The sequence below is a fragment of the Petromyzon marinus genome, chromosome 79 (assembly GCF_048934315.1).
Source record: "Petromyzon marinus isolate PM22_M1 ecotype Great Lakes invasive population chromosome 79, UKy_Petmar_22M1.pri1.0, whole genome shotgun sequence".
In the NCBI taxonomy this organism is placed as follows: Eukaryota; Metazoa; Chordata; class Hyperoartia; order Petromyzontiformes; family Petromyzontidae; genus Petromyzon; species Petromyzon marinus.
Window position 1 is genome coordinate 21,530,007 of NC_133745.1, and position 18,037 is coordinate 21,548,043.

At 50.6% G+C, this 18,037-nt stretch overlaps 1 protein-coding gene across 4 annotated transcripts in view; it reads right to left on the reverse strand.

Annotated features, from left to right (window-relative positions):
• Positions 1-480: 480 nt before the first annotated feature.
• LOC116958528 (uncharacterized) overlaps positions 481-18,037 on the reverse strand; it is a 23,215-nt gene continuing 5,658 nt past the window's right edge. Inside the window, exons 1-5 of one of the 4 annotated variants that reach the window (XM_076057001.1) lie at positions 16,760-16,989; positions 14,747-14,832; positions 12,049-12,134; positions 8,769-8,979; positions 481-2,299 (exon numbers count right to left, since the gene is read on the reverse strand). In XM_076057001.1, the coding sequence (XP_075913116.1) occupies positions 1,002-2,299; positions 8,769-8,877 (1,407 nt within the window). In that variant the 5' untranslated portion in view covers positions 8,878-8,979; positions 12,049-12,134; positions 14,747-14,832; positions 16,760-16,989 and the 3' untranslated portion in view covers positions 481-1,001. Of the gene's footprint in view, positions 2,300-8,768; positions 8,980-12,048; positions 12,135-12,285; positions 12,323-14,746; positions 14,833-14,979; positions 15,008-16,759; positions 16,990-18,037 lie in introns of those variants that run through there. The other 3 variants (XM_076057002.1, XM_032981182.2, XM_076057003.1) reach the window with 3 other exon arrangements.

Consider the following 18,037-nt stretch of genomic DNA (forward strand, 5'->3'; position numbering starts at 1 on the left):
TTTTTTGCTGATTGGCCGTGTCGGGTGGTGGAGGGTTACGACACATTTATAAATAAACGCGATCTAACCCAAAAACCTTTATTATGAATAATATTGGTCGCGAAAGCCTACATGTTAAACCAAAAGTAACGTAGTTAGAAATAAAATCAAATAAAACAAATCACGACGTTTCGATCGCAACACAAGCGATCTTCATCAGGCAAAACTTTGCCGAAACTTTTGCCTGATTGTGTGTTGCGATCAGAACGTCGTTATTTATTTTATTTTATTTTTCTACCTACGTGACTTTACCGAAAGAACCAAAGAGTATGGATTCCTGCAGTCACGAAAGCTTCAAACCGTTGATAATAACCAAGAGCGTATGAAGGAGTAAGCATGAAGTGAGCAAATGCACAGCGGCGAGTCCGTAGAGGGATCACTGCAAGACGGAGACCTGGAGTGGGCGGCCGTGTGGGGTTCTGCGTGCATCTCCCCCCCCCCCCCCCCCCCCCCCCACCACCGGTGACCTGTAGGTGCTGCGTGACGCTCGTGAGTACCGGGGCATTACAGCTGCGACGTTTGGTGGTCTTCTTCTTCGTCTTTCGCGTGGACTCACAGCAGCAGCAGCGGATTGGAGATGCAGTTTTAGACTGCTGTCATTCACTCAGTCGTCCGTTCGGAAGGCAAGAGCGGATCTCGTTCCAGCCCTCCTTTTAAAAACGGTGAAGATTTTGTATTCGGCGGCTCGCGAATGTTGCAAAGCCCGCGAATGTGCGAAGCTCGCGAACCCAGAGCACGCGCATTTACAACATCCGTGGGATCACTCTCCAGCACACGCCGGGGTGCTGAAGTGGTAAACCTACTGGCACGTTTTGTTCACGTGACGAAACCCCGAACCAATTGGCCGTGTCGGGCGGTGTGGCGGGCCTAACGACGCGTTTACATCGACGCGATCTAACCCCCAAAAGTAAACCAAAACTTTGCTATGAATCTACGTTCAAACGGATTGTACTTGAAGTGTCTCAGTGATTGAGACACTTCACGTGGAAGTTGAGATTCGAGAGATCCGCAAAGTTCCTCCCGCAGACGAAGCACTTGTACGGCTTCTCCGCGCTGTGCGATTTCACGTGCCGGCTGCAGGCCGACGACTTTATGAAGTCCTTGTCGCATATCGGGCACCGGTGCGGCTTCTCGCCCGTGTGGATCATCGCGTGGACCTTCAGGGCCGAGAGGTGCGCGAAGCCCTTCCCGCAGACGTCGCAGCCATGCGGCCTCTCGCCCGAGTGGCCCATCGCGTGGACCCTGAGGGCTGCCAGCTGGGTGAAGGCCTTCCCGCAGGCGTCGCACTTGTGCGGCTTCTCGCCCCCGTGCGTCGACTCGTGGTTCCTGAGGAAGGACGGCTTCGTGAAGCCCTTGCCGCACGCGGCGCACTTGTGCGGCCTCTCTCCCGTGTGGGTCATCGCGTGGTTCTTGAGGTCCGACGACTCGACGAAGCCCTTGTCGCACACGGGGCAGCGGTGATTCCGCTCGCCCGTGTGGATCTTGGCGTGGCTCCTGAGGTTGGAGAGGTGCGCGAAGGTCTTGCCGCACGTCGAGCACCCGTGCGGCCTCTCGCCCGTGTGGATCCTCGCGTGGCTCCGGAGCGTCGACGAGTCGGTGAAGGCCTTGCCGCACGCCGAGCACTTGTGCGGCTTCTCGTCCGTGTGCTTCATCACGTGCCTCTTGAGGGCGAACGACTGGACGAAGCCCCTGGGGCACAGCGGGCACTTGAAGGGCTTCTCGCCCGTGTGGATCATCGCGTGACTCTTGAGCGCCGACGACTTCCTGAAGCCGTTCCCGCACACGGAGCACTTGAAGGGCCTCTCGCCCGTGTGCGTCATCGCGTGCCTCTTCAGGGCCGACGAGCAAGTGAAGGCCCGGCCGCACGAGGGGCACTCGTGCGGCCTCCTGCCGTCGTCGGATTTCCGGCCGTCCGTCCGGTTCCTCCGGCCCCTGCTGTTCTCCAGGACCACCTCGATCTCCGCCACGTCCGACGGAGTCCCCCAGTCTCCCCGCGACTCCCCGGCTCTCTCGGTAGAACCGCCAGGCCGAGGGTCCTCATTCCCCAGAGGCGCTTCTTTGACGTCAAGACCCTCTTCGTCCGAATAAAGGTCCCCATCGTCACTCCCAAGCTCCTCTTTGGTATTCTCCAAAGGTTCTTCTTTAACACGAATATCGTCGTCATCGGACTGAAGGTCCCCGCCATCTGACTGAAGCTCCTCTTCTTCACCGAGGTCCTCCGCTAGGCCGAGCTCATCCTCTTGAGAATCAGGATCCTGACCTAGGAGGCGAAAGGTTCACCATTGAGCTCCACGCAAGTTCCAAGTAAAACTTTTGTCCGCTACCGGACTAAGGTCTCTCCCCCCCCCCCCGCTCCAGTAACAACCAAAACAACAACACAAATAAATACCGTGTGTGCGGTTAATGCAGTACTTGATTCCTTGATTTAAAAAAAAATATAATTTATTTGGCGTTTGAACAAACACCCATTCTTATTTTTCATACTTTGATACCGGCAACAAGTCCCCATGATAATAATCATTATTACAGTTTAACACGAAGGCTTTCGCCACCAATATCATCCTTAATACAAGTTTTTGGGTTATACCGCGTAAATATAAAAATGTTGTGTCGTTAAAACTCGCCACCACCCGACAAAGCCAACTAGTAAGGGTTGTCACGTAAGCAGAATGTGCCAATTCGTCACTCGTACAGCACTAGTGTGTAGTGTATAGTGAAGTGTATAGTGTATAGTAGTGTATTGTATAGTAGTGTATAGTGTATTGTACAGTAGTGTGCAGTGTATAGTAGTGTACAGTGAGGGAAAAAAAGTATTTGATCCCCTGCTGATTTTGTACGTTTGCCCACTGACAAAGAAATGATCAGTCTATAACTTTAATGTTAGGTGCATTTGAACAGTGAGAGACAGAATAACAAGAAAAAAAATCCAGAAAAACGCATGTCAAAAATGTTATACATTGATTTGCATTTTAATGAGGGAAATAATATTTGACCCTTTCTCAATCAGAAACATTTCTGGCTCCCAGGTATCTTTTATACAGGTAACGAGCTGAGATTAGGAGCACGCTCTTAAAGGGAGTGCTCCTAATCTCAGCTTGTTACCTGTATAAAAGACACCTGTCCACAGAAGCAATCAATCATATTCCAAACTCTCCACCATGGCCAAGACCAAAGAGCCTCACAAGGATGTCAGGGACAATATTGTAGACCTACACAAGGCTGGAATGGGCTACAAGACCATTGCCAAGCAGATTGGTGAGACGGTGACAACAGTTGGTGCGATTATTCGCAAATGGAAGAAACACAAAAGAACTGTCAATCTCCATCGGCCTGGGGCTCCATGCAAGATCTCACCTCGTGGAGTTGCAATGATCATGAGAACGGTGAGGAATCAGCCCAGAACTACACGGGAGGATCTTGTCAATGATCTCAAGGCAGCTGGGACCATAGTCACCAAGAAAACAATTGGTAACACACTACGCCATGAAGGACTGAAATCCTGCAGCGCCCACAAGGTCCCCCTGCTCAAGAAATCACACATACATGCCCGTCTGAAGTTTGCCAATGAACATCTGAATGATTCAGAGGCCAACTGGGTGAAAGTGTTGTGGTCAGATGAGACCAAAATGGAGCTCTTTGGCATCAACTCGCCATGTGTGGAGGAGGAGGAATGCTGCCTATGACCCCAAGAACACCATCCCCACCGTCACACATGGAGGTGGAAAGATTATGCTTTGGGGGTGTTTTTCTGCTAAGGGGACAGGACAACTTCAGCGCATCAAAGGGACGATGGACGGGGCCATGTACCATCAAATCTTGGGTGAGAATCTCCATCCCTCAGCCAGGGCATTGAAAATGGGTCGTGGATGGGTATTCCAGCATGACAATGACCCAAAACACACAGCCAAGGCAACAAAGGAGTGGCTCAAGAAGCAGCACATTAAGGCCCTGGAGTGGCCTAGCCAGTCTCCAGACCTTAATCCCATAGAGAGCTGAAGGTTCGAGTTGCGAAACGTCAGCCTCGAAACCTTAATGACTTGGGAGATCTGCAAAGAGGAGTGGGACAAAATCCCTCCTGACATGTGTGGCAAATCTGGTGGCCAACTACAAGAAACGTCTGACCTCTGTGATTACCAACAAGGGTTTTGCCACCAAGTACTAAGTCATGTTTTGCAGAGGGGTCAAATACTTATTTCCCTCATTAAAATGCAAATCAGTTTATAACATTGTTGACATGCATTTTTCTGGATTTTTTTGTTATTCTGTCTCTCACTGTTCAAATAAACCTACCATTAAAATTATAGACTGATCATTTCTTTGTCAGTGGGCAAACGTACAAAATCAGCAGGGGATCAAATACTTTTTCCCTCACTGTATAGTGTAGTGTATAGTAGTGTAGTGTATAGTGTAGTGTATAGTAGTGTATCGTGTATAGTAGTGTATTGTATAGTAGTGTATAGTGTATTGTACAGTAGTGTATAGTGTATTCTATAGTAGTGTATAGTTTATTGTATAGTAGTGTATAGTGTAGTGAATAGTGTAGTGTATAGTGTAGTGTATAATAGTGTAGTGTATAGTAGCGTAGTGTATAGTGTAGTGTACTACAGACATAGACATAGAGCAGCTAAAAACCATTGACCCTGCAATGCTATTAAAGTAACGTTAAAGTTCGAAATTCAACAACAAGAGTAGGCTAAAATTATCGATCCTCGCGCTCGCTCCAATTGGAGACCAGGCTGCGAGCTACATCAATGAACCATTGCCCATTTATGAATTCAATACTGAATGTTTAGTAGTTTTTAGTAGTTTCTGCACAACCTGACCGAAGCGTATGACAATCATAATTTTTCCTAAGTCAAAACGAATTCTCTAACCTCAGGACATAAGCAAATAATAACGCAGTGTTAATTCAAAGGTTAGAGAGGGGAAAACACGTAAGCCAGAGCAGCCCTGAAGTGCACCTGCGGGTGCCCGTGTGAAGCTGACCTCGGCACGCCAAAGATAAGAGCAACAGACGGAGAGAAAGGGAGACGCTTTTGTCTCCCCGCAGCGTGAGAGAGCGGAGGAATAATCACAGGCTACCTTGTTCAAGGGAGAGCGAAAATCTAATTAAGCAAAGCACACACCAGGCAGAGAGGAGTGGACGTGGGGAGAGATGCCTTGAATGCAGCGTGTCTCAGCAGGACCCCAGGCAACAAGTTTAAGTTAAAGAAATCACAGTACATAATTCATACGCAACATTAATGTTAAATCTTCTTTGGTTCTTTCGGTAAAGTCACGTAGAATGAGAATAAAATAATAAAATAAAATAACACAATAAAATTCTCACGAGGTTTCGGCCACAACACAAGTGGCCTTCTTCAGGTGAAAGGAACAGACCTGTCGGGACGACAGAGCTTCAATGAACAGAGCTTCAATGACTTTACCAAAAGAACCAAAGAAGATGAATCCTTGCAGTCACGAAAGCTTTAAATCGAAAATTAATGTTAAAGCTAAATAATACTTGAGCGATGTTAAACCGGGGGCCAGGGAAAAAGAGAGTCTCCCGGCCGCCTTTGTCTTCCTGCAACACATGATAAGAATATGCATACGCTCAAGAGAGCACCTTCCCTTAAAATAAAATCGAACAGCACGATGGAAAACTAACACAACAAACCATACAGAATCATCACTGTAAGACTGTGATGTAATAAACTGATGGAATGAAATGTTAACTTTAAAAACCTTAACCATTTCTTTGTGCGTCGGTGAAGGTCACACTGGAGGGAATATCGCCCCTCCCTCCAGGTTGTGCAACACAGACAGAGATGCCTGTGAGACGATTTGTAACACCTGTTGTTATGGTTTGTGGAAAGAGGAGGGCAACAGAGCTGTGCCGTAAATGACGCACACAAGGACACACATACGAACGGACGCACATACGGACACATACTCCAGACCACGACACACAGCTAAATCAAAAGAAGCTCCGCCTTGTGGGGAGGAGCCAAGAGGAGGGATTTTGGCATAAAGAGGACACTGCAGCATTGAAACCTCAGCTTGTCAGCAAGCGGGCAAGACCCGCTTGCCAGCTCAAGGAGCTCATCAGCAAGGAGCTCACCAGCAAGCGGGCAAGACCCACTTGCCAGCTCAACTCAGCTCATCAAGGGAGCTCATCAGCTTGCCAGCTCAACTCAGCTCATCAAGGGAGCTCATCAGCTTGCCAGCTCAACTCAGCTCATCAAGGGAGCTCATCAGCTTGCCAGCTCAACTCAGCTCATCAAGGGAGCTCATCAGCTTGCCAGCTCAACTCAGCTCATCAAGGGAGCTCATCAGCTTGCCAACTCAACTCAGTTCATCAAGGGAGCTCATCAGCTTGCCAGCTCAACTCGGCTCATCAAGGGAGCTCATCAGCTTGCCAGCTCAACTCGGCTCATCAAGGGAGCTCATCAGCTTACCAGCTCAACTCGGCTCATCAAGGGAGCTCATCAGCTTGCCAGCTCAACTCAGTTCATCAAGGGAGCTCATCAGCTTGCCAGCTCAACTCGGCTCATCAAGGGAGCTCATCAGCTTGCCAGCTCAACTCGGCTCATCAAGGGGAGCTCATCAGCTTGCCAGCTCAACTCGGCTCATCAAGGGGAGCTCATCAGCTTGCCAGCTCAACTCATCCCTGCAGGAGATCGGCCGCCGCCGATGCAGAGGAGGTCCCTGCCGGCCGCCAGAATGGCGAGACTCGCTGTTTAGCGACGGGGCTACGCGGTGCGAGTCGGCACCATCAAAAGCAGCATCGCAACGAACGTGTATCGCCAGCGCCCGATAGCGCAACCGGTGGTCAACACTCAGCGACACGACCGTGCCAGTGACCAGCAGACGAGCGCCATCTACCGATCGTACAACCGTGCCCGCTAAGAGCGGAACGTGGGCAAGCCGCCAAGCCGACGGCACCACCGCGCACGCTACGAGCGAGCTGTGTGCGCCATCTACCGACGGGCCACCGCAACTACAACAGCGTGTCGGCTCGCCAACCTACGTCAGCCGAACCGAATCAACCACGGTGACAGACGAATCGACCGATACGTATGACGCGCACTGCCCCCCCCCCACCACACGACAAACCAGGCGTCCGTTTGACGCAAAGAATCAACTCCGAACGCTGACCATTCAACACAATTTATATCCCTCACCATACACGAGTCAGGAACCAAAAGGCAATCCCAAAACGTGAACCACCTGTGGCCGTGGAAGCATCGCTACAGATTGGGTGATAACAGTCCATCGTTTGTAAGCATATTCATAATTTTCCTCCTTAATATTTTGTTTTGGGCTGTACTTCTAATTGCATAAATTACCAACCGATCCATCAATACGAATTAACCCTTGACCCCTTCGCCACGGAGCTACGCTCACGTGGGGGAATAGCGTATCCAACCGGCTTCCTTATCAGGCAAACTGGTCCATAATTAATTCAACGTTGGCCCAAGATAAGGATATCAGGGGAGAGAGCGCTCCCCACCGCACACCCTCACTCTAAGCCATTTCGGTAATCATATAATCTGTCCGATGGATCTGTTGATATATTTGTGCCTTTGGGAATAATAACTGTTTTGATCGCCTTTTCGTATGAATATCGTCATATAATCTTAATTACCTTTCGTTACTGATCGCCGCACATACTCGAGTACTCTACAGAATACTCTACCGTTCCGTGACCCAATGTGCTAACAACGTGATAAGGGTTGCATATGATCAATAATGAGTGCGGTACTGCGTGAACAATTCAAGTATAATCATATATTATAAAGTTAAGGTTTTTATTTAGATTAGCATATGCATGTTTTAACGACTCTCTCTCCCACCAACCGAGCTCGAGTTACGCGGCGGAATTAACCACAGGTGCTGTTGTCAAAGTGAAACAACCCAGTCATTGATGAGACTGTGTTGATACTGTGTTGTAATTCCAAGCCGAGAGTTGTATCTTTTAGAGTTGAGGTTTAATTAGAAATAAATTGATTCTTTCCTGAAATCTATGCATAAGAACTGGTTCTGCGTTGAGATATGAACTTGGTGACCTAAAATATAAACACACTAATCCACTCAATAAACGTCAAAGCGAGAATAATTGTATTATACTGATCGATAATACGAAGTTAAACAGCGAAGCCGAGTTGACTCTGGCATACCGCATCACACTAGCATAACTGCATACAATTAATTGTATTATCCCGATTGATAACCGACCCTCGTCAACGAGGCGGGGTCTGATTATCATAAAGGCTGTCATTAACATAACCACACCCACTCTCATAAATTTATAAGATTATCTCTCGAATTAGCATAATTTATACACATAATTGCACTAATTAATATAACTTCGGATACATTATGCAAACTTCAGATTTCATTTAGTTTTTATTATTTTCATCAAATTTTCACAAAACCCACATATACAACACTGACCATCACAAACGACGTTGTTAATTCGCGTCGTGTTTAACTCGCCGTCATCACCACTCACCACCACCGCTCACCACCGCTCACCACCACGTCTCACCACCACCACTCACCACCACTGCTCACCACCACCACCACGTCTCACCATCACCACCACTCACCACCACCGCTCACCACCACCACCGCTCACCACCACCGCTAACCACCACCGCTCACCACCACCACTCACCACCACCACCACCGCTCACCACCACCGCTCACCACCACCACCGCTCACCACCACCACCACTGTCACTCACCAGGACCACCACCTCCATCAACGTCGTCTCTCTCCACCTTCACGGGTGGCCACGTCTCACCGCCCGGCTCCTCCTCTTCCTCCACCTCTCGCTTTACGAGCACCTCCATGCGTAGAGAAGGAGCCACCTCCTCCACCTCCTCCGCCTCCTCCTCCTCCTCCTCCACCGCCTTCTCCTCGTCCACCCCCTCCTTCACCTCCTCCACGTCTCACTGTCCAAAGAGGAACCCAGCGCGGTGAGAGACTCAAGACGATGCCGCCACCACGGCCGCTTGCGCCAGGCTAGGTGCACCTAGAGGACCACTCATCGGCGGCGGCGGCGGCAGCATTCCGGCAACAACCGCCGTTCACTGCCGAGGTTTCATCAATTCAACGAAAACTTTGTTCATGTTGCCAGGTGTAAGGCACCCAATGATGAGCTGCTGTGTGGCTCTTTAGTCAGAAGTGATGTGGCCATCACGGATGGTAGCAGCTCAACCACGTGGGCTGATGTCATCATCATCATCATCACGTGGGCATTCATAGCAGCAGGCAAATTACTCTGAACGCTTCATTCTTTGGTTCTTTCAGTAAAGTCACGTAGAAATAGAAAATAATAAATTACGTAATAACACACGACGTTTCGATTGCAAAGCAAGCAATCATCATCAGGTACAAATGAAAGAGAACACACACCTAGTGAACTTAGAAATATAATGCAACTCGGCGCAGAAAGTCGGCTGACACAGCAGTCAACACCCTACCTGGTTGATTACATCCAAGAGACAGAACCGGAGACACATACACAGACACACAAGCGGAAAGAGTTAACGCAGAGACGCAGAGAGAGAGAGAGAGACATGCATGGGCACACAGAGAAAGAACGTCTCTGTGTCGAGGCCTTAAATAGCTAGAGAGGGGGTACAGAGAGAGAGAGAGCGGGGGGTTAGAAGAATTAGCATGTCAATGGGAGATCCCACAATGAGAGCTCCACCGCCAACGTTGAGGGGAGACAGAGACAACACTAAATCAAACTAACTTAGTAAAATTTGGAAATGTAATGTAATGCGACACAGAGTCGGTCAACACACTACTCTGAACGCGTCGGTGACGTTGATTCTAAATGTGCAGGGAGGAGGACCCGGAGACAAATCCACGCAGTGACCACGGGGACAGAGAGAAACGCAGACTCCACATATACAGCAGCAGGCATCGTCAGGGTCGGGATGTAACCCAAGACCTCCTGCACACCAGGCGAGGTAATCAACATCTCCTAGCCACCACGATGATGATGATGAGAGAGACGCAGACTCCACATATACAGCAGCGGGCGTCGTCAGGGTCGGGATCGAACCCACGACTATCCTGCACACCAGGCGAGGTAGTCAACATCTCACCACGGGGAGAGAGAGAGACACAGACTCCACATATACAGCAGCACCAGGCGTCGTCAGGGTCAGGATCGAACCCACGAGCCTCCTGCACACCAGGTGAGGTAGTCAACATCTCCTAGCCACCGTGATGATGATGATGATGATAAGAGACACGCAAACTCCAAATATACAGCGGCAGGGTTGGGATCGAACCCACGAGCCTCCTGCACACCGGGCGAGGTTGTCAACATCTCACCACGGGGAGCGAGAGAGAGAGGGGGGAGGAGAGGAGGAGAGGCGGGAAGCCCAACTGGTGCCCGGATACGCGAGGATCGCGCGAAGCGCTTTCTGTCCCGCCTGGCCTCCGGTGACGACGCTCCAACAGTCGGCGCCGCTGGCCACGGGGCCATCACCGTCACTCGGCTCGTTTCCCGCCCGGCAACCTCGTGCAGCCGCTGGACAAGATGTAGCGTTCACCAGCGGCCCCCAACCCCCGGGGCTCAGTCACGTGCTGTTGGCGAGCCCACAAGCTCTAACCCCTAGTAGCCACAATGAGCGCGAAAGACCCCAATGATGAACCAGTTGCCTTCCACGAAATCGGTCCCTGCTGCCAAAAAGTTTGGGGACCGCTGGCACAGAGACAACGCTGGTCGGCCAGGAGGGAGACATCCCTTGACCGCACCCGGACATCGATCAGCCTCTCAGTGTATCTGCTGTACTAAGTCACTCGCTCAACCATTCACTCGACCACTCACTCAATCATTCAACCACTCACTCACTCACTCAACCACTCACTCAATCACTCACTCAACCGCTCACTCACTCATTCAATCGCTCACTTACTCAACCACTCACTCACTTAAGCATTCATTCAACCACTCACTCTATCATTCAACCACTCACTCACTCAATCCCTCAACGACTCAAGAATTCACTCAACCATTCACTCACTCAACCACTCACTCACTCAACCACTCAATCACTCACTCAACCACTCACTCAACCACTCAACCACTCACTCATTCAATCACTCACTTACTCAGCCACTCACTCACTTAACCACTCTCTCACTCAACCATTCACTCAGCTATTCACTCACTCAACCATTCACTCAACCACTCACTCAATCATCCAACAACTCACTCACTCAACCGCTCACTCAACCACTCACTCACTCAACCAATCACTCACTCAAGAATTAACTCAACTACTCACTCATTCAACCACTCACTCAACCATTCACTCAACCACTCACTCAACCACTCACTCACTCAATCATTCACTCAATCATTCACTTAACCACTCACTCAACCACTCACTCACTCAATCACTCACTCACTCAATCATTCACTCAACCATCCACTCAACCATTCACTCAACCATTCACTGAACCACTCACTCAACCATTCACTAAACCATTCACTCAACCACTCACTCACTCAATCATTCACTCAACCATTCAATTAACCACTCACTCAACCACTCACTCACTCAACCACTCACTCACTCAATCATTCACTCAACCATCCACTCAACCATTCACTGAACCACTCACTCACTCAATCACTCACACACTCAACCACTCACTCAACCACTCACTCAACCACTCACTCACCCACTCACTCACTCAATCATTCACTCAACCGTTCACTTAACCATTCACTCAACCACTTACTCACTCAACCACTCACTCACTCAACCACTCACTCACTCAACCACTCACTCACTCAACCACTCACTCAATCATTCACTCAACCATTCACTTAACCACTCACTCAACCACTCACTCAACCACTCACTCAACCACTCACTCACTCAATCATTCAATCAACCGTTCACTCAACCACTCACCCACTCACGCAATCACCCACCACCCACTCAACCACTCACTCACTCACCCACTCAACCACTCACCCACCACACACTCACCAGGTCAACAGTAGCGGCTGGAACTGAACCAATGGGTGAGTCTCAACGTTGGAACCAGATCCAGGAAGAGAGCGACAGTCCAGCTTCTGCAGAGTCCCACACACACACAGAGAGTTCACGCGTGATGAATCAGTGAACACCACACACACAGTGAGTTCACGCGTGATGAGTCAGTGAACATCACACACACACACAGTGAGTTCACGCGTGATGAGTCAGTGAACACCACACACACACACAGTGTGTTCACGCGTGATGAGTCAGTGAACACCACACACACAGTGAGTTCACGCGTGATGAGTCAGTGAAGACAGCACACACACAGTGAGTTCACGCGTGATGAGTCAGTGAACACCGCACACACACAGTGTGTTCACGCGTGATGAGTCAGTGAACACCACACACACACAGTGTGTTCACGCGTGATGAGTCAGTGAACACCACACACACACAGTGTGTTCACGCGTGATGAGTCAGTGAACACCACACACACAGTGTGTTCACGTGTGACGAGTCAGTGAACACCGCACACACACAGTGCGTTCACGCGTGATGAGCCAGTGAACACCACACACACACAGTGAGTTCACGCGTGATGAGTCAGTGAACACCACACACACACAGTGAGTTCACGCGTGATGAGTCAGTGAACACAGCACACACACAGTGAGTTCACGCGTGATGAGTCAGTGAACACAGCACACACACAGTGTGTTCACGCGTGATGAGTCAGTGAACACCACACAGTGTGTTCACGCGTGATGAGTCAGTGAACACCGCACACACACAGTGCGTTCACGCGTGATGAGCCAGTGAACACCACACACACACAGTGAGTTCACGCGTGATGAGTCAGTGAACACCACACACACACAGTGAGTTCACGCGTGATGAGTCAGTGAACACCACACACACACAGTGTGTTCACGCGTGATGAGTCAGTGAACACCACACACACACAGTGTGTTCACGCGTGATGAGTCAGTGAACACCACACACACACAGTGAGTTCACGCGTGATGAGTCAGTCACTCATTCAAACATTCACTCGACCACTCACTCAATCATTCAACCACTCACTCACTCACTCAACCACTCACTCAATCACTCACTCAACTGCTCACTCACTCATTCAATCGCTCACTTACTCAACCACTCACTCACTTAAGCATTCATTCAACCACTCACTCTATCATTCAACCACTCACTCACTCAATCCCTCAACGACTCAAGAATTCACTCAACCACTCACTCACTCACTCAATCACTCACTCAACCACTCACTCACTCAACCACTCAATCACTCACTCAACTACTCACTCAACCACTCAACCACTCACTCATTCAATCACTCACTTACTCAACCACTCACTCACTTAACCACTCTCTCACTCAACCATTCACTCAGCTATTCACTCACTCAACCATTCACTCAACCACTCACTCAATCATCCAACAACTCACTCACTCAACCGCTCACTCAACCACTCACTCACTCAACCAATCACTCACTCAAGAATAAACTCAACTACTCACTCATTCAACCACTCACTCAACCATTCACTCAACCATTCACTCAACCACTCACTCAACCACTCACTCACTCAATCATTCACTCAACCATTCACTTAACCACTCACTCAACCACTCACTCACTCAACCACTCACTCACTCAATCATTCACTCAACCATCCACTCAACCATTCACTCAACCATTCACTGAACCACTCACTCAACCATTCACTAAACCATTCACTAAACCACTCACTCAACCACTCACTCACTCAATAATTCACTCAACCATTCAATTAACCACTCACTCAACCACTCACTCACTCAACCACTCACTCACTCAATCATTCACTCAACCATCCACTCAACCATTCACTGAACCACTCACTCACTCAACCACTCACACACTCAACCACTCACTCAATCATTCACTCAACCATTCACTTAACCACTCATTCAACCACTCACTCACTCAACCACTCACTCACTCAATCATTCACTCAACCATCCACTCAACCATTCACTCAACCATTCACTGAACCACTCACTCAACCATTCACTAAACCATTCACTCAACCACTCACTCAACCACTCACTCACTCAATCAATCATTCACTCAACAATTCAATTAACCACTCACTCAACCACTCACTCACTCAACCACTCACTCACTCAATCATTCACTCAACCATCCACTCAACCATTCACTGAACCACTCACTCACTCAACCACTCACACACTCAACCACTCACTCAATCATTCACTCAACCATTCACTTAACCACTCACTCAACCACTCACTCAACCACTCACTCAACCACTCACTCACCCACTCACTCACTCAATCATTCACTCAACCATTCACTCAACCGTTCACTTAACCATTCACTCAACCACTTACTCACTCAACCACTCACTCACTCAACCACTCACTCACTCAACCACTCACTCACTCAACCACTCACTCACTCAACCACTCACTCACTCAACCACTCACTCAATCATTCACTCAACCATTCACTTAACCACTCACTCAACCACTCACTCAACCACTCACTCAACCACTCACTCACTCAATCATTCAATCAACCGTTCACTCAACCACTCATCCACTCACGCAATCACCCACCACCCACTCAACCACTCACCCACTCACCCACTCAACCACTCACCCACCACACACTCACCAGGTCAACAGTAGCGGCTGGAACTGAACCAATGGGTGAGTCTCAACGTTGGAACCAGATCCAGGGAGAGAGCGACAGTCCAGCTTCTGCAGAGTCCCACACACACACAGAGAGTTCACGCGTGATGAGTCAGTGAACACCACACACACAGTGAGTTCACGCGTGATGAGTCAGTGAACACCGCACACACACAGTGAGTTCACGCGTGATGAGTCAGTGAACACCACACACACAGTGTGTTCACGCGTGATGAGTCAGTGAACACCGCACACACACAGTGTGTTCACGCGTGATGAGTCAGTGAACACCACACACACACAGTGAGTTCACGCGTGATGAGTCAGTGAACACCACACACACAGTGAGTTCACGCGTGATCAGTCAGTGAACACCACACACACAGTGAGTTCACGCGTGATGAGTCAGTGAACACCGCACACACACACAGTGAGTTCACGCGTGATGAGTCAGTGAACACCGCACACACACACAGTGTGTTCACGCGTGATGAGTCAGTGAACACCACACAGTGTGTTCACGCGTGATGAGTCAGTGAACACCACACACACACAGTGTGTTCACGCGTGATGAGTCAGTGAACACCACACACACAGTGAGTTCACGCGTGATGAGTCAGTGAACACCACACACACAGTGAGTTCACACGTGATGAGTCAGTGAACACCACACACACAGAGTTCACGCGTGATGAGTCAGTGAACACCACACTCACACAGTGAGTTCACGCGTGATGAGTCAGTGAACACCACATACACACAGTGAGTTCACGCGTGATGAGTCAGTGAACACTACACACACACACAGTGAGTTCACGCGTGATGAGTCAGTGAACACCACACACACACAGTGAGTTCACGCGTGATGAGTCAGTGAACACCACACACACACAGTGTGTTCACGCGTGATGAGTCAGTGAACACCACACACACAGAGAGTTCACGCGTGATGAGTCAGTGAACACCACACACACAGTGAGTTCACGCGTGATGAGTCAGTGAACACCGCACACACACACAGTGTGTTCACGCGTGATGAGTAAGTGAACACCACACACACACAGTGTGTTCACGCGTGATGAGTCAGTGAACACCACACACACAGTGAGTTCACGCGTGATGAGTCAGTGAACACCACACACACACACAGAGTTCACGCGTGATGAGTCAGTGAGCACCACACACACAGAGAGAGTTCACGCGTAATGAGTCAGTGAACACCACACACACAGTGTGTTCACGCGTGATGAGTCAGTGAACACCACACACACACAGTGTGTTCACGTGTGATGAGTCAGTGAACACAGCACACACACACAGTGAGTTCACGTGTGATGAGTCAGTGAACACAGCACACACACAGTGAGTTCACGCGTGATGAGTCAGTGAACACCACACACACACAGAGTTCACGCGTGATGAGTCAGTGAGCACCACACACACAGAAAGAGTTCACGCGTAATGAGTCAGTGAACACCACACACACAGTGTGTTCACGCGTGATGAGTCAGTGAACACCACACACACACAGTGTGTTCACGTGTGATGAGTCAGTGAACACAGCACACACACAGTGAGTTCACGTGTGATGAGTCAGTGAACACAGCACACACACAGTGAGTTCACGCGTGATGAGTCAGTGAACACAGCACACACACAGTGAGTTCACGCGTGATGAGTCAGTGAACACCAAACACACAGTGAGTTCACGCGTGATGAGTCAGTGAACACCACACACACAGTGTGTTCACGCGTGATGAGTCAGTGAACACCACACACACAGAGTTCACGCGTGATGAGTCAGTGAACACCACACACACACACAGTGTGTTCACGCGTGATGAGTCAGTGAACACCACACACACACAGTGTGTTCACGCGTGAAGAGTCAGTTAACACCACACACACAGAGTGAGTTCACGCGTGAAGAGTCAGTGAACACCACACACACACAGTGAGTTCACGCGTGATGAGTCAGTGAACACCGCACACACACAGAGAGTTCACGCGTGATGAGTCCGTTCTGCCTGCAGGTTTCCAGAGAGCCGATGCGTCCGTCTTGTACCGCATCTCGCCTCCCCCGCAATGCAGATTCCGGGGCCTCGCCCCTGTCGCCCCTCTCTCCCCTCCCATTGGCTATGCAGGTTCTGGTGCTCCCTTAACCACGCCCCCCCTCTTGGCTATGCTGATTCCGGGGCCTCACCCCTCTGTCCCCTCCCATTGGCTATGAAAGTTCTTGTGCTCCGTTAACCACGCCCCCCCTCTTGGCTATGCCGATTCCGGGGCCTGATCTCCCCTCCCATTGGCTATGCAGGTTATGGGGCTCCTTTACACCGCGCCCCTTCCTGGCTATGCAGATTCCGGGGCCCCATCTCCCCTCCAATTGGCTATGCACGTTCGGGGGACTCCCTTACCCCGCCCCCCCCCCCTGGCTATGCGGATTCCGGGGCCCCATCCCCCCTCCCATTGGCTATGCACGTTCGGGGGGGGGACTCCCTTACCCCACCCCCCTCCTGGCTATGCAGATTCCGGGGCCACAGGGGCAGCTGCTATTCACATTCCGGGGTCTCTACCACCCCCAGCCTCCCCCCACTCATCCACCGCTCCACGCTACCTCGCTCCGTCTCCCCCAGGGAGGTCCCACGCGCTCCACCACCACCACCTCCATCACCACCACCACCTCCATCACCACCTCCACCACCTCCACCACCACCTCCACCCCCACCTCCTCCACTACCCCCACCACCATCACCACCTCCACCACCCCCACCTCCACCCCCACCACCACCATCACCACCACCACCTCCACCACCATCACCACCATCACCTCCACCATCACCACCACCACCATCACCACCATCACCACCACCACAACCACCTCCACCACCACCTCTACTACCTCCACCCCCACCACCACCTCCTCCACCACCTCCACCCCCACCTCCTCCACTACCCCCACCACCATCACCACCACCTCCACCACCACCTCCACCCCCACCTCCACCACCCCCACCTCCACCACCCCCACCACCTCCACCCCCACCTCCACTACCTCCACCACCACCTCCACCCCCACCTCCTCCACTACCACCACCTCCTCCACCACCTCCACCACCTCCTCCACCACCTCCTCCACCACCACCTCCACCACCACCACCACCACCTCCTCCACCACCTCCTCCACCACCTCCACCACCTCCACCTCCTCCACCACCTCCTCCACCACCTCCACCTCCACCACCACCACCCCCACCTCCATCACCACCACCACCAC